At 35.4% G+C, this 19,802-nt stretch overlaps 2 protein-coding genes across 2 annotated transcripts; both read left to right on the forward strand.

The window, feature by feature from the left end:
* The first annotated feature begins 2,230 nt into the window (after positions 1 to 2,230).
* Positions 2,231 to 18,496, forward strand: LOC117926820 (transmembrane 9 superfamily member 1). Its single transcript, XM_034846112.1, has 12 exons — positions 2,231 to 2,399; positions 6,157 to 6,349; positions 6,456 to 6,560; positions 11,214 to 11,231; positions 11,328 to 11,422; positions 11,511 to 11,663; positions 11,960 to 12,094; positions 12,193 to 12,359; positions 15,649 to 15,743; positions 15,924 to 16,297; positions 16,952 to 17,225; positions 17,838 to 18,496. Exons 1-12 carry the CDS (start codon positions 2,298 to 2,300, stop codon positions 17,903 to 17,905), a joined length of 1,779 nt encoding a protein of 592 aa, XP_034702003.1. The 5' UTR covers positions 2,231 to 2,297; the 3' UTR covers positions 17,906 to 18,496.
* A 566-nt stretch (positions 18,497 to 19,062) lies between these two features.
* On the forward strand, positions 19,063 to 19,738 carry LOC117926823 (ferredoxin-like). The gene has a single exon (XM_034846114.1). It carries the CDS (start codon positions 19,135 to 19,137, stop codon positions 19,561 to 19,563), a length of 429 nt encoding a protein of 142 aa, XP_034702005.1. The 5' UTR covers positions 19,063 to 19,134; the 3' UTR covers positions 19,564 to 19,738.
* Positions 19,739 to 19,802: the final 64 nt, after the last annotated feature.

Below are 19,802 nucleotides of genomic sequence, written 5' to 3' on the forward strand. Positions count from 1 at the left end.
ATATAAATTCAAAATATTAAAAATATAATAATATCATGAAAATGGCATTTTTACTTCATTTATTATGGTTTTTTAAAAATTGAAATTATTGTAATTAAATAAAAGGTGTTTTGAGGGGTAAAAATGTAGATTAAGGTGTAAACAAGGTGAAAATGTAAATTAAAGTATTAAAAAGTTTAAAACCTATTTAACAGTAATTCTAAAAAACGTTTTTAATTTTTCTAACACTTAAAATTTTTTATCATTCAAGTGCTAAAAAGGTTGAAAACATTTTCTAACGTCACCGTCAAACGGACCCTTAGAAACTCTTTCTAAAATCATTATCAAATATACTATAATAAAAGTCAATCAAGTTAATTTGGAGTAGTTAGTCAATCCTCAATCCATACTAAACCGGGCTCACACCCAAAATATAGGCCCATGAACCTGTAAGCCAGCCCGAGGTCTAAGCCCACAGTTTCTATATTCACTCCTACTTATCTGTAATATTAAGCAACAGTGGACACTAATTTCTAAAAATATTTATTATTAATCTTTTACAAAATTGAAATATTTATATAGTAATTAGAAAAAATAGTATCATTGCTTTGATAGTATTTAATTTCATTAATATTTATATATTTAATTTCTGTTTTAATATATTAAAATTAATTCAAAAAATTATGAATGTAAATAAGAAATAAAATTAAGCTAATTTTTTTTAAAATGTTCTTTTATGGAAATTTTGTTGAAAAAAGAATGAAGTAAAAATACATAATTTGTTTTAGATATGATTCTAGAAAATATAAATTATCAATATTTATTTTAGAAAATTTCATTTCATATTATATTTAATTAAAAATTTCTTTTAGAAAAAAATAAAATATCATTCCTTTGATATTATTTAATTTCATTAATATTTATATATTTAATTTCCTTTTTAATATATTAAAATTAATTCAGAAAATTGTGAATGTAAATAAGAAATAAAATTAAGCTAAAAATATATATTTTTAAAATGTTCTTTTATGGAAATCTTGTTGACAAAAGAATGAAATAAAAATATATAATTTAGTTTTAGGTATGATTCAAGAAAGTAATAACTATCAATATTTATTTTAGAAATTTCCATTTCATATTATATTTAATTAAAACATTTCTTTTAGGTTTGGATAAAATCTAAAAAAAATGTATAAAATATTTGAAATATTTGGAACATGTTTGACAACTGTTTTCAACAATAATTTTTTATTTTTCAAAATAAAAAACTGAAAAAACACATTTCACAACAAAAAAAAAACCTTTTTTTTTGTTATAAAAAATAAAAAATAAAGTGCTTTGTGAAAACATCTTTTAGTTGTTTTTTTTTTCTATTTTCACTTATTTTCTAAAAGGTGTTTAAAAAAATAATCACACAAATATATTTAAAAATATTAAAAATATGTTAAAAATATTTTAAGTTTTCAAATAAACTTTTATTTTACAAAACATTAAAGAACATTTTTCAAAAATAGTTTTAAAAATTTGTTTTCACAGGACATGTTGGATAATCATTTGCAAAAATAATTTTCTATTATACAAAAAAAAAACATATTTGACAACTGAAAAAATTGTTTTCTGTTATTAGATATGATGTTTTTAAAAAACATCTTTTAAGTATTTTCTATTATTTTCACTTTGTTGTTGTTTTTTTTTTTTTTTTTTATGATAACTTTAGAAAATAATTATATAAATATGTATAATGATTAAAAATAAATTATAAATATAAAAATTATTTTTAAAATATTAAAAAATAAGTTAAAAATATTTTAGGTTTCTAAATATGTTTTTATTTTATAAAATATCATAAAATTATTCTTAAAAATTATTATTTAAAACTGTTTTTAAAAATAATTATCAAACAAGTTATTGATGTCTAGTTTATTATTCACCTAACAAAATACAAATATATCATATTGAAATAATTATTTATTTAGTAAGATCACAGGAAATAAAATATTTTTAAAACTAAAATATCTAAATATAAATTCAAAATATTAAAAATATAATAATATTATGAAAATGGCATTTTGACTTCATTTATTATGGTTTTTAAAAAATTGAAATTATTGTAATTAAATAAAAGGTGTTTTGAGGGGTGAAAATGTAAATTAATGTGTAAACAAGTACCTCCCATTGGTCGAGAGGTCATGGGTGTTTACCGCAGGGGGAATATACTGGAGGCGACCTCTGAGTGAAGGGAGTCGCAAATCTAGAATACCGACTCTCTCTCTCTCTCTTCTCGCTCCGTTGATTTCACTCTCTCTCCGCCGATTGCCATGGCCTCCGCCGTCGGATCCGCCGCCCTTTCCCTCCTTGCTCTGTACCTCGCCCTCCTTCTCCTCCTCTCGCCTGCCTCCGCCTCCGACTACGATCACAAGGTCAACCTCTCCCCCTCTCATTCCCATTTTCTCGTGTTCTATGCCGGGTCGTGACTCCGGGGTTTTAACTAGTAGATCTTGTTGATTTCTTGGATTTGGTTCAGATCTGGAGGTTAATTGCTGTTTCTTGATCATTTTGGTTTTGTTTCGTGTTTTTAGCCTGTGATCAGATGGCTGGGTTTTGTGGGCATAGTGTGTTTTTCTTGTTGAAAATTCAGCTGCTCATTGTGGTTCTTTTTTATTAATTTCTGAATTTTTTATTTTTAAAAATCTTTTTAAGGCGTGTGATGTTGTGGTTTGATGCGTAGGGCTTAGATCTCAAGTAGGTTTTCTGGTTCTCGTTGTCTTGGATCTTTCCTGTGCTGATGAAATTTATAATTTTTACCTTTTTTTTGTTATTTCTTTACGGTATTTATGTGTTATGTTTATAAATGACGTGATGGAGATAGAGTGAAGGAAGTGATTCTGGCAATGGGTGTGGCAGCAACTTGTATAACGGAATTTTTTTTAGCCCTTTAGGTCAGTTATAAAGCAAATGAGTTAACTTTGGTTGCATTTTTTTTTTGTTTCTGTGCACAGATTTGAAGATTCTGAGGTTCAAGTGTGTTAGAAACCCTAAAAACTAGTTCAATGAGGCTATAAATGCAATGTTAATCTAAAGAAATGTTGGATAACTTAAATTTTAAGTTGAAGGAGGCAGCCCTTTTGGTGTAGTGTAAAGATTGAAATAAAAAACTCAGCGGTGAATAATAAAAAATGGAGATGAAGTGAATTACATGCCATAACTGTTTTGAAAGTAAAACTGGCTTCTTTTTTGCCATATGGTTATAAAACACTTATACTTCCATCCCACAGAAAGAAATACAATCTTGTAATAAAATGGATGATCCTCTTTTTTTTAATTGACAAAGATCATATATATTTACAATGCCTAACAAAAGGGTGCACAAAAGCACACATGGTGAATACAAAGGTGCCAAAAGGTCAACAAAAGCATAGGAATACACTAAAAATAATTCCCTTGGCTTACTTAGAGCTTAACTGAGATAAAACCAGTCAGAAGGAAAAAACAATCTCCTATGTACACTCTAGCCCACTACAAAAATTATACGTAAAGATTGTTTAATTGTTTGATCCCCCTTTTCAGTGGTTATCAAATGCTAACTAAACCTCTCCTTACAAAAAGTTTGAAATAAGCATAGAGGAGCAGTTTTTCAAGATTTCTTCCTCTTCTCTTGGACAAAAGATCCTTGTTAGCTCAAAAGGGCAGCTCTCACTGTAGAGTGTGTCACCCACTCTATCCTAGATAATGGCTAAGTTCGTTACCATAGCATGACCCCCTTTGAGTGGTGTGGGAGGGTGTGATCAATTGCTTTTTCTTCTTTTTTGTGCAAATTGCATCCATTTAGAATTCTCCAATGCTTCCTTTGAGTGGATCCAAATTTAATATTCTTCCACATATAGCTTCCCAAACAAAAAACCTAGCTTTCATTGGGCCAAGGATTACAAACTGTATGTGTGGGGAACAACTCCATTCTATCATTATGGGAGGAGGAATAGAAAGATTTAACTAAGAATTTTGCCACATTTCAAGTTTAGTTAAACCATCTTATCCTCTACATCACTACACATCGTTTTCACTCCTAGTTATGAAGCTGTCTTGTGAACTTGGTTCCAACTACCCTCCTTCCCTTCCTGTTCTCATGCCTTGACTATCTGTGCATCTTTGGCTCTGGCTATTGAGAATGTGGGAAAAGCCTTCCCTAGGGGTTCATCACAACACCATCCATCTGTCCAAAACTTCAACCTCAGCCCATTTTCCACCCTGAAACTTGTTATACTTTTAAGGTCCTCCGACCCCCATTTTGATAGCCTTCCACACACCCATCCTATGCAATAATAATCGAAAAATCTCTCTCAACCTTTAATCTCTTAAATACATTTTACTCATAAGAGAGCAGGGGAATCCCTTGATAGCATTACCAAATCCAACCAGCCTAATTAAGCTGTCAACGATCATACCCCCATGTGTTCATGCACACAACATAGCCTTTAATAACCTTGGGATGTGGTTGATTGTAAGATGTGGTTTTTATCAGAAACTGTTCTGATTAGGAGACTTTCTTTCAGAAGCCATACTCATATAGCCTAAGTAGAGGGGTGGAAGATAGAATGGTGATTGCAAGGTGATGTTACTTTCAGTTTTCTTTTCAAGTTGTTGACAAGTGTTTGTGAGTAAAACTTCCCCGAAAGGAAAAAAATGTTGTCCTTCACCTTCTACAGTTATAAAGATGGCTTTCTCAGGTGGAAACTGGTGTTGAACGAATGTTTCGATATTGAAAATCTTGATTGTGAGAAATTGAGATATCCAAGAAGTTTTGGTATGTGTAATTGGTGATGAAATCAATGGGTTGCCTCCTTTTTATTTCAAGTGGTGTTGAAGTTGTGCAATGAAGTTGTTACTGTCCACGGTGTTTTTTGGTGAAAGACCTCATGCGTTGGAGTCGAAAGTTGATTCCTATACATCCAAACATAAAATGAAAAGCTTACACAAATAACTTGTCTCTTCCAAGGTCAATGATGCCATGAAAAAAAATTTAGTAAAGCTCCTGCCAATGCTGCTTTTATTATTCTGTACATTCGAAGAGTGAAAAACCTCCTTAACATAAGTCCAGGGATTCAAAGCCCCAGAAAATGGTCTCATTGACTGTATATGTACCATACTGCACATAATTGGCTGTCCTCATAAATCAATTGAGAAGTTGCCTCAATCCATCAGAATGCAAATAATCCTCTTGATTAAGTCACTCCTTGGATTGATCAATGACCGTTTCTCTTCTCTCATTGACTTGATTCTTGAAGAGGTAAGCTTGAATGAAAACATTGATGTCTAGGTCATTTATCATCCCTATTATGTGCTAGATGATGGGTTTTCACAATTGCAGCTCTTAATGCTTGAACTACTGCCACATCAAGTTCTTGATAAGTTTTGGATGCTTCGAATGCATTCACATGTTCATATTAAACTCAATTTGGGACACAATTGCCTATATACAAATTTTGAGGACACAAAATCCTAATATTCTATATAAATTTTGTTAATCTGAAGTTATATTATATGCTTGTGTATATCAATTTTATTTATCTTAGTTTAGTTATCTTAGGGTTTTGAACCTAAGTCACTTCCATCATTTGTTAACTTGAATTTCATACTCTGTGGAAAAAGGTTTCTTCACCTCCCATCTTTTCTTATGCTGATTTAATTTTTTATTTATTATTTGGCCTTCTATCCACCATGTCAGGCTTCCATTTTTATGTTGTCATGCTACATCAGATGGCACCAATTTTTTCCCATCAGCTATCACCTTCCCCATGTGTAGTGTCTGATAGTGGACTTACTTGCTTTCTGTTTATAATTCTGATCAATCTCCATGCTTCACTTATATTTCAGGATAGGAATTTCTTAGAATTAGGCATCTTAGTGATAAGGTGGTGCAAGTTGAGTTGAATTGAAACTTCTACTTGTATTTTTCATTACTTTAGTTACTTTAATTGTCCCATTTCTAAATGATTCAATCCTATTATGAATGTCCCAATCCTCCCCCCCCTTTTTGTCAATCTGCATCACAAACTATATTGTTGAACAATATGTATTTTATGCTACTTCTGTACTTACTTTCTGTAAGTAGCTCAAATTACAGCTCTTGCTTTTGTTCCAGATGCACTTTGTTGACAGTTTTTTAATTTTGTCTTGCAGTATCAGCAGAATGAACCGGTTACCCTTTGGGTAAATAAGGTTGGACCTTACAATAATCCACAAGAAACGTACAATTATTATAGTCTTCCATTTTGTCGTCCTCCTGGCAAAGCTGTTCACAAATGGATTGGCCTTGGTGAGCTCCTGGGCGGAAATGAGCTTATTGAAAGCCAGATTGATATAAAGTTTCAAAGTATGTGTATGATTACCTCTTACTCTTAATATCAATTTTTTTTTTTTTTTAATGATTGAAGGATGGTTAAAATGTAATATCTGCATCATTTGATTTTGGTTGGCAGAAAATGTGGACAAGGGTGTGATATGTCAACTTGAACTTGATGAAGCAAAGGTCAAACAGTTCAAGGATGCTATTGAGAATAATTATTGGTTGGAATTCTTCGTGGGTATGTTCTGCGTTATATTCTTCTATATGATGCATGATGAAACTTAGGTATTGGCTGTCAATATTAAAATATTCGTTCAATACACATATAAATGCCATGAAAAGATGGCGCTGAGAACACATGGAAGCTTGAATCATATTTTGTATTATAAATGGTCTAATGAGTTTTAAGTTAAATATCATTGAGAGAGGAAGGGACAGAAATGCAACTCTTTGATATTGCATAATCTCCTCTTTGGATCATTACAATATGTGTAACTAGCATTGTATTTGGCAATGTTTCTTTTTTCTTTTTTTCCTCTTGATAGGTAAAGTAAACGTTTATTAAAAAATGCCAAAAAAGCGCCCCAAAAGTACATTGAGGGTATACAACGAGTGCCTAAAGTGCCACCAAAAAATAAAGACGAACAACAAAAAATGACACCCCTTAACAAGATCCTATTCGATCTGCAAAATCTATAATAGAAAAAGGGCCTAGAGTTATAAATAATTTGGACCATGCTAAAAGATTACAATTAAAAATAAGTTTAGTCCCTTGGTCAAAATGTTCTTTGTTATTGAATGCCCTATTGTTCCATTTTTTCCAAATTGTCCAAAAGAGGCATAGAGGAGCAACTTACTACACCTTTTTCCTTTTTCTATCCAAGAAAGACCTGTGCCAACTTAAGAGCGTCTTTCTCATAGAGGAGAGCACCTAAGACACACCAAAAAGAGAAAACATAAGATGCCATACAACCCTTGTCTTGTCAAAGTGGATGATAATATGATCAATCGATTCTTCTTCTTTGGGACAAAGAAAAATCTATTTGCCACATACCACACTCGCCTCTGGATGTGATCCAAATTTAAAATTTTGTTCCAAGTGGCTTACCAAGCAAAGAAGCCCACTTTGGGCGACACCTAAAAGTTCCAAATAACACTTGTCAGGAAAGCAATTTGTCTTCTAGACTCCAAATCCTTGTAAAGGGCTTTAACAGAAAATTTTCCATTCTTTAACCTTGTCCATAACAACTTATCCTCCTCATCCTTGCACACCCTCCACCCTTGCAACCTCAAGAGGAACAATTCCACTATATCCACCTCCTAATCATTGAGCTGCCTAGAAAAATGGGGTCTCCAACAAACCCAATCAGTTGAAAAGATCCAGATATCGTCCACCCAAGCCTCCTTAGGAGTGGCTAGAGCAAATAAAGAGGGGAAAGAGATCCTTAGCGGTTCGTCTCCGCACCACTTGTTTGTCTAAAATCTCACCCTCCTCCCATTACCTATTGAAGAAGCAACTTTCCTACTCAAAATGTCCCAATCTTTCCTAATTGCTTTCCATAATCCTACCTCATGCCCATCTTTCACTTTGTGGGATCGCCATGCGCCATCTTCTTCCCCATATTTTCTGTTAATTACTTTATTCCAAAAAGCTCCCTTTCCTCCGTATAATGCCAACTTCATTTCTTATTTAGTGCTCCAGGGCAAGAGTGTTATGGGAGTTATTGTTTGCTTTTTTGGTGTTACTTGGGTCCTTCCTTTTTTGGTTAGAGATACCCTTAGTGGTTGGTGTGGCTTTAACTTGGCCAAGAAGTGTAGAAAGGTGTGGAAGGCAGCCCCTTTATGTATTTTTTGGGCGGTTTGGAAGGAAAGAAACAGGATTGCTTTTGATAATGAGGAGCTTTCGATTCATAGATTGAAAAATTCTTTTGTATGTAACCTTTGGTTGTGGACTAAGTCGGTTGTAAATGATGGTCCTCTTCCTTTACTCAGTTTTTTTGATTGGCTAGGTTCTAGTTGAGGGCTGGTTTTGTATTTCCTCTTCTTTTTTGTGCCCTTTGGCGCCTCTTGTATACTCCCTGTATGCTTTTGGGTCAGCCTCAAGGTGCCCTATTCTAATATATGCTTTTTGTGTGTTTGCCTATAAAAAAAAAATGCCAACTTCATTTCAAAAAACCTCCTTTTCTTTTGTCTGAGCATATGATAGCCCACCTTACCAAAATGGTGTTTTCACTCTAAAGCCCATCCTCTCCAAAGAAAGTCCCTTTGGATTTGCTCTAGCCTCAATATGATTGTCCTTGGGATGCAAAAAAAGGGACCTAAAATAGATAGACATGCTAGAAAGCGTGCTACGGATTAAGGTAAGATTCCCACCTTTGGAAATGTACTTACTACCTTTTCCATAACCCTATTCTTCTGTGAAACCTCTCCTTTACACCTTCCTAAACTGAGACAAACTTAAAAGGTGCACCTAACGAAAGGCCCAAGTATGAAGAAGGGAGGGCATCGACCTTGTACCCAAACTCTTGAGCCAACTCTTCTACATTCACCACACTCCCCATTGGAATTAGTTCGCTCTTTTCCAAATTTACTTTCAACCCAGAAATGGCCTCAGACCACATGAGCAACCAATTCAAGTTGGTCAACTGATCTTGAGAAGGTTTATAGAAAACTAAAATATTATCAACAAACAACAAATGAGAGACTTCCCCTTCCCCATCTCTACCTCTCACCCGCTAACTAGCCAAGAAACCATCGACCTTAGTCTATTAAGCAAACAATTGAGAGCCTCCATGACAATCACAAATAAGTTGGAAGAGAGAGGGTCCCCCTTGCCTCAAACTTCGAGAGCTTCGAAAGAATCTTGATGAAGAATTGTTAATAAGGACCAAAACACTTACAATAGAAATACACCCATTGATCCGCTTGAGCTGCTTTTCTCCAAAACCCATCTTGTTAAGAACCAGAAGTAAGAAATTTCAATTGACATGGTCATAAGCCGTCTCGATATCAAACTTGGAGATTAAACCTGTCAAGCTTGCATATTAAACCACAATCATTGCTTTTTAGCAACGATTTAATAGCTTCATTGACAATCAAAGATGCCTCCAAAATTTGTCTGCCCTCCATAAAAGCATTTTGGGAACAAGACACCACCTTTCCCATAACCTTCTTTATTTTGTTTGCTAGCACATTAGCTAACAACTTGTAAAGACTATCCACCAAACGTATAGGCCTAAAATACCGAAGTTCTTTAGCTTCCTCTTTCTTCGGAATTGTCACCAAGAATGAAGCATTCAAACTCTTCATAAATCTGCCATGCTCATGAAAGTCCCTAAAGAAACCCATTACCTCATCCTCCACAAAATCACAATTGAATTGCTAAAACGCGAAGGAAAAACCATCCGGTTTTGAAGCTTTATCTCCATGTAGATTTGAGAGAGCTTTGAACACCTCTACCTTAGAGAATGGAACCTCCAGCAAAGCTGCCTGATCGCCTCCTAAAACATCAAAGGTCAGCCCCATACAACTAGGTCTCCAGTCCCCATTTTCAGCCAACAGAGATTGAAAGGCTTGTACCACCCCAGCTTTAATCTCTGTCTCCTCAAAGACCCTATTACCATTTATTTTGATCCTGACCAGGGAATTCCTTCTCCTATGAGCATTAGCCATTTTATGAAAGATTTAATCAAGATTGCATTATCTTGTGTCTTGAGTGTAAGAAAAACTTTTACATTGTACAAAGTCAAAGAACAAATTTAACAAGTGTCCTTAGTGACAGGAAGTGGATTACTGGAAAGTAGTTTTCAAGAAAGGGGGAGAACTGTATTGAGTAGCTGATCTAGAAACCTTTTTCAGACTGCTTTAAACATGAATCCTTGTTTTCAATTGAAAATAAAAATTGCCGAAAAGATAAAACAAAATTCTGGTTGTTTAACTTAAATAACAGACACCTTTCTTGGCCTGCTGATGGCTTTTGATGACCATGGAGTTAAGAATTTCTGTGGGTTCAATTCTTCCTAGCATCCAAAAATAAAGTGGTAAACTGATAAGGGAAAAAAATAACTAAAAAAATCAGTAGTTACCAGATGACCTGTCTAAGTGAGGAGGTACCTGGCAGACCTTTTTTGTTTGAGACTCACTACTGGAGTATTTTTTCCCTCTTGCATGTTCTTTTGTTGTGTTCTTCGTACACATCTTTTGGGGTTCCAACTTTTTTTGCTTTTCTATGCTTTTTTTAAAGTGGTTTGTTTGAATTTTTTTAAATAAGCACACTGAAAATAGTATTAATAGAAAAATAAAAATAATATGAAGGGAAGTTTGTTTGAAAAATATCTCCTTGTAATATTTCTTCTGGCTTCTTTATTGTTTCTAAAAAGAAACATATTAAAGCTATGATAGAGATTCAAAATGGTGAAAGATTATATGCTGAATGTCATCACTTCATTTTAGTTCAATCTAGCTCCAAAATAGAACATGTTGATTTTTTACTATTTAGAGAAGTGAAGTTGAAAAATAACATAGAAATTAGTGCAGGATTCTGTTTTGTCCTTTCTAGTCTTGTGCAATCAATAACCATAAAAGCCTTTAGATCAACTAATAGCTAAAATAGGAAGCGATTTCCCCTAAGTTTGCTTTATGCCCATACTATGAAGTCAAATGTTTGTATATTACCAGATAGGTGTTGATGTGTAACATGTTCATTTGATGATCATTTTGTTTCTATGTGACATTTTGATGAGTTTCAAGGTTCCTTTTTATCCTTTTGTGCTTTCTTTGAAATTTCTTTTATCCACAACTATTATAATTTGTTGGCATACATCCTTATTTTTTGTTGCCTTTTTCATGATCTCAATTACTCTGTTGGCTTGTGCGCTGCATGCAAGTCCAGATGATCTGCCTTTGTGGGGTATGTATTTATGTAACTCTGTCCTGTGCGTATAGTATTTTAGATATTTAATTTGATGTGTTATTACTTGATTTACTCTATTGTTGAATGTATTAGGTTATGTTGGTGAGCTGCATCCTGATAAAAACAGTGATAACAAGCACTTGCTTTCCACACATAAGAATATCAACATTACATACAACAAAAATCAGGTTTGTGGTTTGTTAACTTTCATATAAATCATATGATGGGTCTTCTTGGGATCACGTCTGACAATGCTCTAAGTTTCTATTCTTGCAGATTATTCATGTTAATCTTTCTCAAGAGAACCCAAAACCGATGGAAGCAGGAAGAACATTAGACATGACATATTCTGTTAAATGGATTCCTACTAATGTCACTTTTGCTCGTCGTTTTGATGTTTATCTGGATTACCCTTTCTTTGAACACCAGGTGAATTTCTTATTGGTACTCACCAAATTAGAAAAATGAATAGGGCTATTAGTTGCAACTTTCTTCAATGCACTTCCCTCTTAATTGCCCCATGTGTTTACCTGCTGAAAGTTTTATTATAATTCTCTATCTGTCTTTAGAGTTTCTAACTGCAAAAATTTAGATTCCTTTGGACTAATGCCAATTTAGTTGAGTTTTAAGGATTGTCTTATATTTTATATGAATTCGATAATCTTATTTAGTTCATTTAATAAACTTCCACATATTGAGTTGTGAATGCATTCTGCAATGTGCAGATTCATTGGTTCTCCATTTTTAATTCTTTCATGATGGTTATCTTCCTCACTGGTTTGGTGTCAATGATCTTAATGCGAACCCTTAGAAATGACTATGCTAAATATGCTCGGGAAGATGATGATCTGGAGACTCTGGTGACACTCTCAACTTTTGTTTATATTCTTTTTCCTTTAATTGGTTTGTGGGATTTCCATTTCTTTTAATTGTAACCATTTTAACATGTAATTCTCAGGAAAGAGATGTGAGTGAAGAGTCTGGCTGGAAGCTTGTTCATGGGGATGTTTTCCGGCCTCCTCCCAATTTAGTTCTACTTTCAGCTGTTGTTGGCACAGGTGCTCAGCTAGCGTTGCTTGTTCTCCTTGTCATCTTATTGGCAATTGTTGCAATGTTGTATATCGGGTATGTTCAGAACTAACTATGAAATGTATCGAATGATCTCTATTTTGGAGCTGTTGTCTTTGAATGATTGTTGCTTCATTATAATTATTGGGATGGAAGGGCATATTATGTATATGAATCATGAGCATGTTATGGTGCTGAACATGATTATAAAGAAGGTAAATTTGGGCTTGTTTGGGGTATTCATTGTGTGAATTATTGTACCAAGGGTTTTCTACTTAGTTAACTCAGTAGTAAAAGGTAGTCAACATTAGATTAAAGATTGCAGTAACCAAAATTGCTGATTACCTGGTAAGAAAGTTGCATTATTGCATGTATTTTCTGTAGTCATTTTGTAGCAAGTATTTTGGTGGTCCTGTAGCGAGTATGATAGTGATACTGTATGAAGCTGTGTTGTAGCTGGTTTTCTTCATGTCGGGATAGCCATGAGTTATTAGTTTAAAGGTTTATTAGTTCTTTTATTCTTCTGAATGGCAAACAAATATCATTAACAAAATAAGGGATGGACAATGTATGAAGATTCATAATGAATAGTGAGAAATCCTTTGCATAAAAAATCAATCAACCAATGGATAATACGGTGCCTTCTATTAATACCGTCAAATGAGATAACAGGCAGAAGATCTTAATGATTTTAGGCCTATAAGTTTGGTGGGTAGCATTTATAAGTTATTGGCTAAAGTGTTTGCTAGTAGGCTTAAAAATATGGTGAGTAAGGTGGTCTCCAAGCTCTAGAATGCCTTTGTGGAGGGAAGGCAAATTCTAGATGCTGTGCTTATAGGCAATGAAACAATTGACTCTCTGTTGAAAAGCAACAATTGCGGGGTGCTATGTGAGCTTAACATTAAGAAGGCTTATGATCAATTTAAATTAAGACTTCATGCTTTCAGTTTTGGACAAGATGGGCTTTGGGCAAAAGTAGATTAGTTGGGCGAGATGGTGCATATCAACAAGTTTCTTGGTTCTTGTGAATGACACTCCTTTTGGCTTTTTTCAAAGCTCCAAGGGCTTGAGGTAGAGGGGTCCACTCTTGTCATATTTGTTTGTGCTAGTAATGGAGGCGCTTAGTTGCCTTTTTTGGAGGGCTGGTGAGGGTGGTTATTTGTCAAGTTTCAAGGTGAGGGATAGAGATGGAGAGGGAGTGGAGGTTTCTTATTTTTCGTTTGTCAATGATACTTTCATGTCTTGTGAGGTCACTCATACTCAAATGACCTGTTTAAGTTTGTTATTTATTTGGAATTCATGGGTTTCACTTAAGGTGATTTTTTTTCCCTCTGCTTTGGAGGTGACTTTGGGAAAAGTTTTGTCATTAGATTAGCTTCAAAGGAGAGGGTGGACGGTGGCTAATAGATGTTTCCTTTATCATATCCAGGACAACTCAATTGACCACATCCTATTTTCATTGTGGTAAGATGAGGGTTTTGTGGCAGTTATTGTTCTCTCTTTTCGGTATATCTTAGGTGTTACCTTCCTTCGTAAGAGGGGCCTTGTTAGTATGGTGTGGCTCCTTTGTCAAAAGGGAATGAAAAAAGGTAGGGGGAGCAGCTCCTCTGTATCTCTTTTGAACAATTTGGAAGGAGAGAAATAGAATATTGTTTGAAGACAAGGACCTTTCCGATCAAAGACTGAAAAGCTTGCTTCTTTGTAACTTGTTATCTTGGACTAAGTGGTATATAGTTGAAGGCCCAATGTCCTTATTTGACTTTGTTGACTGGTTGGGTTCTTATTGAGGGGGGGGGAGTGGTTTTTTGTTGTCCATTTTCCTTTTTCTTTTTACACCTTTTGGCAACCTTTGTATATATCTTGTGTACTTTGGTGCGTTCTTTTTGACTTATTTTATTTATACTATCTTTAATTACCCATTAAAAAAAAATGCCATGAGCTTCTATTCTTTGTGGAAACCCAGTAAATAACAATGAAAGAATTTGCTTGAAAGGAGATTTGTGATTGTCATGGATGATGCCTCTTCCTAACCCTCCACTAAAATCTAGAATCTCTATATCAGTGCCCAATAATTCCTTCTGGCCAAGAGTAAACTTAAAGAATGTCTCCATTGTCATCCCTATCAGCACAATGCTTGTTTGACCCAGATTTCCCTGAAATTGTCCATCAAAGTTCAACTTAAGGCTCCTTGAGGGGAAAGGAATTCATTGGAAAATAGCATTTGTATTACCCACTTCTTCTAGCAGATGCTGCATATGGCCAGCCCAGACCATTGGTAATCAAATTGCATGGATTGCTAGAGAATTCCTCATCAACCAAAATTCAAAGGGATGCCATGAAGCAAACTCTTTCCAACATATCACACATTTATTCAAGCACACAACATGTGTCTCTGTTAAGCACTTTATAAGAGGTCCTATATAAATATGCAAATGCTTTGAATTTATTTCTGGATATCAATTAAGACTTTCCATATTAATTTAGCATGATAAAGTGGACAAATTCCATCTTCTAGAATCTAGAGTGGAATTGGAAGGAGGATTTGGAGGTAACAAACCCTACCTATCCATGTAACAATATTGCTCATGGGATAGAGGTGGACAAATAAAATTTTCCTATATATGGGTTATCAATTATACTGTCATATTGGTCTTTGTGGAAATCAAAATTCTAGGAGGTCACACTGTGTTGTAGAGATAAAAGAAATCTGTAATGTGCCTTACCTTCTTTCTCTTCTTTTTTTCTTCCCCTTCTCTTTGTTTCTTTTGCAATTATACAATGTCTTCTTGTTTAAACAAAATTCACATATTAGACCATCAAAATAAATGGAAACCCTAATTATGCTCGTAAGTCCTCTTTTATCAAATTTCTAATCAACCTTAAAATAATCTATTGCAAAACATCCTGCACCATATTGTTTGCATCAGACATGATTCTTTTCTCTTATATATTCTTCTATAGAAATATTATTTTAGGTATGGTTTTTTCCTCTTATATCTAACTAATGGCCTAGATGTATAGGTGTACTAATATCCACTTAAGGGTGAGGTTTGTTTGCCCTTTGGTGTTTTGCTTCTTTGTATCTTGGTATACTCCGTGTATTCTCTTTCCTTTGCCTTTTGGCCTTTAATGAAAATACTTTACTTATCAAAAAAAAAATATATATCTTACTAATTGCCTTCATCTATAGGTGTACTGAAGTACAACTTTGTATTGTGATCTTAGGATCCATTCTTGCTTTGGTCTGTTTTCCAGTTGTATTAGTTTGTCGTTTGCGTTTGTTTTCTTGATATTTTGCTTGCTACTTCATCTCATCACCAAACTGTGCTCTGTTTATGTGGCTCAGGAGAGGAGCAATTGTCACAACTTTTATAGTATGTTATGCTCTGACATCATTCATTTCGGGTTATGTGAGTGGTGGGATGTACTCACGCAATGGTGGTATGTACTTCATCCATCAACTGGTCGATGGCTAAGTTTCTTGTTTTTCTGGGCTTCCTTCCATATCTTTTGTGCTTTTTTTGGGTTATATTTAACAAGTATTTCTTGATATGTTCTACTCAACTGTCTTTGTGATTGCTTCTGGTGCTAAATAATATCACTTCTCTGTCATCTTGTCAGGTAAAACCTGGATTAAGTCGATGATTCTCACTGCATCACTTTTTCCATTTATGTGCTTTGGGATTGGGTTCTTGTTGAATACAATTGCTATATTCTATGGGTCTTTAGCAGCTATTCCCTTTGGAACTATGGTAGTTGTTTTCTTCATTTGGGCTTTCTTCTCTTTCCCTCTGGCACTACTTGGCACGGTTGTTGGTAGAAACTGGAGTGGTGCTCCCAATAATCCTTGTCGTGTGAAAACTATTCCTCGTCCAATCCCTGAGAAGAAATGGTATCTCACACCATCTGTCGTCTCAATGATGGGAGGTCTGCTACCCTTTGGCAGCATATTTATTGAGATGTACTTTGTCTTCACATCCTTCTGGAATTACAAGGTAAATATAATGACTCTTTGGTTTGAGTGGCTTGCTAAAAAGATACTGGTGTGAGCAAGGCCATTTTTTTATTTGTAAATGAAAACATTGCAGTGTCTTGCATGATTCCAAGGGTCTCTATTTGATTAAGAATGTATTCTGGATGGCACTGACATCTTATGGGAATTGAGTTACTACCCTGTAGAATAGAACCACCATATTAAAGCAGTACCATTGTCACCCAAAGAGGGGGAAAAAATAAAATAGACTAATTTCATTATATTTTGAGTTGCTGTGTAATGGGGACATGAATACAGGTGTGTCAATTTCCAACATGGAGTTCTTAAGATGATTGGAACTGTTATGAATGTATTGGTGCCTGAAACTTGTATGTGATGAATGTATCCCATACAAGTGCTAGTTTGTCTGGCACTGCCTATAAAGGGTAAAAAGATTGAAGCTAGTAACATAATGAAAGTGCAATTAAAATGTGTAGTATGATGGTTCTTTTAAAAACAGTGCAATGGACGATAGAAGGATATCATCTTCTTGGGAACCTCTCTCTCTCTCTTTCTCTCTCTCTCTCTATTTTTGAGAAATTCGGACTATTGTTTGACAGGAGTTCAAATTGTTTCCAGTGGATGATAAACATTTTTTGCTGTTTGTGCTGGGCAGGTGTATTATGTCTATGGCTTTATGCTACTGGTTTTCCTGATTCTCATAATTGTCACTGTTTGTGTGACAATAGTGGGAACATACTTCTTGCTAAATGCTGAGAACTATCACTGGCAGTGGACTTCGTTCTTCTCAGCTGCTTCAACGGCTGTCTATGTATACTTGTATTCTATATATTACTACTACGTGAAGACTAAGATGTCAGGCTTCTTCCAAACCAGCTTCTACTTCGGATACACCCTGATGTTTTGCCTTGGTTTAGGAATCCTCTGTGGTGAGTTTTTACGGTGTTCTGATTCCCTTTTTTATAATTTGTGTACCTTATTTTTCACATATTCATTGATTTTTATATGAAATTTCATTTTCTAAAAAAGCCCACCCTTTTTCCTTTCAAAAGTGTCCTGACTGAATCCAAATCAGGGACTCACTGTTTATTCCCTCCCCCCACATCTTTGTCTCTTGAAATTATTCAAAATATTGGAGGAACTGTAAGGGCACTTTTTGAACTTGGTTAAAAATTTCAAATTGCTGGATATTGACATGTTTGAAATTTTATTGCAATTTTATTTAAATTTAAAACCTTGGTGCATCCTAAATATCTAGTTTAGAAAAACAGCATGTGCTTATTGCCTTAAATTATAGTCCAAGTTGGGGATTCAAACCTCCATTAATCCACAGCCTGGAGGGGTTTCTTAAAACCGTTTGCCATATGCACATGCTGGTGGAGTTTGCCCGTGGTATCTAGCTAATGGTATAAATTATTAGCTTCCTGAACAAAGCCTGGGGAAGAATAAAAATATCTTTATTCTTATTTTTGCCTTTTTTATACCATGCATTTATGTTATTACTCACTGTTGCATTGATGTATTTATCTTCAAATATTCAGGAGCTGTTGGATATCTGGGCTCTACTTTGTTCGTCAGGAGGATCTACAGAAACATCAAGTGTGACTAGGTCACCTGGAGGACAAATAGGGCTGATAGTGCTTCCCTGAGCTTTTAGATTGTTGATTCAGAAATAAAAATTTAAGAGGAAGCCTCTGGTCATCAACACTACGGTAAAAAAAAAAACAAAATCACAGGGTTTAGGATGGTGCTGTATTTTTCTTTCTCAGGCTTGGGAAGCTCTGAGAATTTTTTTTTTCCTTCTCTTCCCCCCCACCCCCTCAAAATGGATGTTGTATTTTTCTTCCTCAGGCTTGGGAAGCTCTGAGAATTTTTCTTTCTTCTCTTCCCCCCACCCCCTCAAAATGGATGTAAGTGAAAGCCCATCTTTACTTAATTTAGAATCCAGAGATTGTTTCCATAATTTGGAAAGCTTAGCATGATGATAAAAAAACTCACCTGTCATTTAGACATCCTCTTTCCTCCCTCTACAAATCATGTAAGAATTATTGCCTAATTCCCCTCCTGTTTTGTCATTTACACATCTTTGGGACTACGTATATGGGGGGAAGGGGTTCGGAGGAAGTGAATTTTGTGCTTGTGAACTATGTGCATACAACGATTACTTCTATCTATATCTCCAGTATTTGAGTTTGCAAAACTTGATTTCATTTCAACGCCCCTGCAATCCTTTTCATAATAATCATGGTGTTTGCAACAAAGCAATCAATTCTCTCATTCTAGAACTCTCTCCCATTTTCTGGTTGAGCTAATGTTTCAGGCATCTTATGATTCTTCCTATAAAACTTTGTGAGGTCACAAATTGTAACAAGGAAGAAACTGGTGGATAATGAATAAAGTCGCCTGTTTAGTTGTTTTGGGCGTTGTTGCTCCACCATAATTGGACTTTGTGGTGCGGTTTAGGACAAAACCACGTCCATATGTATTTTGTGTGGAAAGCAGCAAACGTTGAGGCTGATGGGAACCATTAGGCATTTTTCATTTTGTAACATTCACTTTAATTGTGAATGGAAATATACGAATGACGCACCCAAGAAAAACCGGACATTCAGAAAATAGGAGGCCACATTTGAGTGAAGGATTGTGGCCACCACAATCACCCAATAAACTGGTGATTGTGATAAAGAGATAAAGTGCACCACACCGTTTTGCCACGTGGCAGATAGGATTCTATGCAACTTTCTCTATTTCTACTTCCCTTGGTATATTCTTCGCTAGTCTCTCCTCCACACACAAGCACAGAGACAACGCTGTTGCATTATCACATCTAAGAGAGAAATGGCAACACTTTCAGGCGCCATGGTGAGCACCTCCTTCATCCGGAGGCAGCCGGTGACGAGCCTCCGTGCTCTGCCGAATGTGGGTCAGGCTCTGTTTGGGTTGAAAGCCGGGCGAGGGAGGGTAACAGCCATGGCTGCTTACAAGGTGAAGCTGATCACACCAGAGGGGGAGAAGGAGTTTGAGTGCCCAGATGATGTTTACGTTCTGGACCACGCGGAGGAGATTGGTATTGATCTGCCCTACTCGTGCCGTGCTGGGTCTTGCTCCTCCTGCGCCGGGAGGGTGGTGGAAGGCACTGTGGATCAGTCTGACGGGAGCTTCCTTGAGGATGAGCAGATGGAGGAAGGATGGGTTCTGACTTGTGTTGCTTATCCTCAGTCCGATCTTGTGATTGAGACCCACAAGGAGGAGGAGCTCACTGCTTAAGAGCAGTTCACATATGTTCTCCCTCCCTCTCTTTCTGTCTCCTCCTCTGTTTTGTTGCCTGGATTAGCTTAATTTCAGAGCTTATGATTGTTGTATTTCTGAACTTTGTAATTGTAATGTTTCTTTTTGGCTCATTTTAGTCATAAATGAGATTATATCGGGTTTGGCTGCCAAACCTCCTCCTCTCTCTTTGTAGTCATTGATTCATGGATGCACTTCATGTTTACATCCACTAGCTC

The sequence above is a fragment of the Vitis riparia genome, chromosome 12, assembly GCF_004353265.1.
Source record: "Vitis riparia cultivar Riparia Gloire de Montpellier isolate 1030 chromosome 12, EGFV_Vit.rip_1.0, whole genome shotgun sequence".
Lineage (NCBI taxonomy): Eukaryota > Viridiplantae > Streptophyta > Magnoliopsida > Vitales > Vitaceae > Vitis > Vitis riparia.

Excerpts from the sequence above, each read along its gene's own strand:
- LOC117926820 (XM_034846112.1), top strand. The coding sequence starts at position 2,298 with ATGGCCTCCGCCGTCGGATCCGCCGCCCTTTCCCTCCTTGCTCTGTAC. Across the intron at positions 2,400-6,156 it reads CCTCCGACTACGATCACAAG|TATCAGCAGAATGAACCGGT; the intron begins GTCAACCTCTCC and ends TTTGTCTTGCAG. Across the intron at positions 11,423-11,510 it reads TTACATACAACAAAAATCAG|ATTATTCATGTTAATCTTTC; the intron begins GTTTGTGGTTTG and ends CTATTCTTGCAG.
- LOC117926823 (XM_034846114.1), top strand. The coding sequence starts at position 19,135 with ATGGCAACACTTTCAGGCGCCATGGTGAGCACCTCCTTCATCCGGAGG.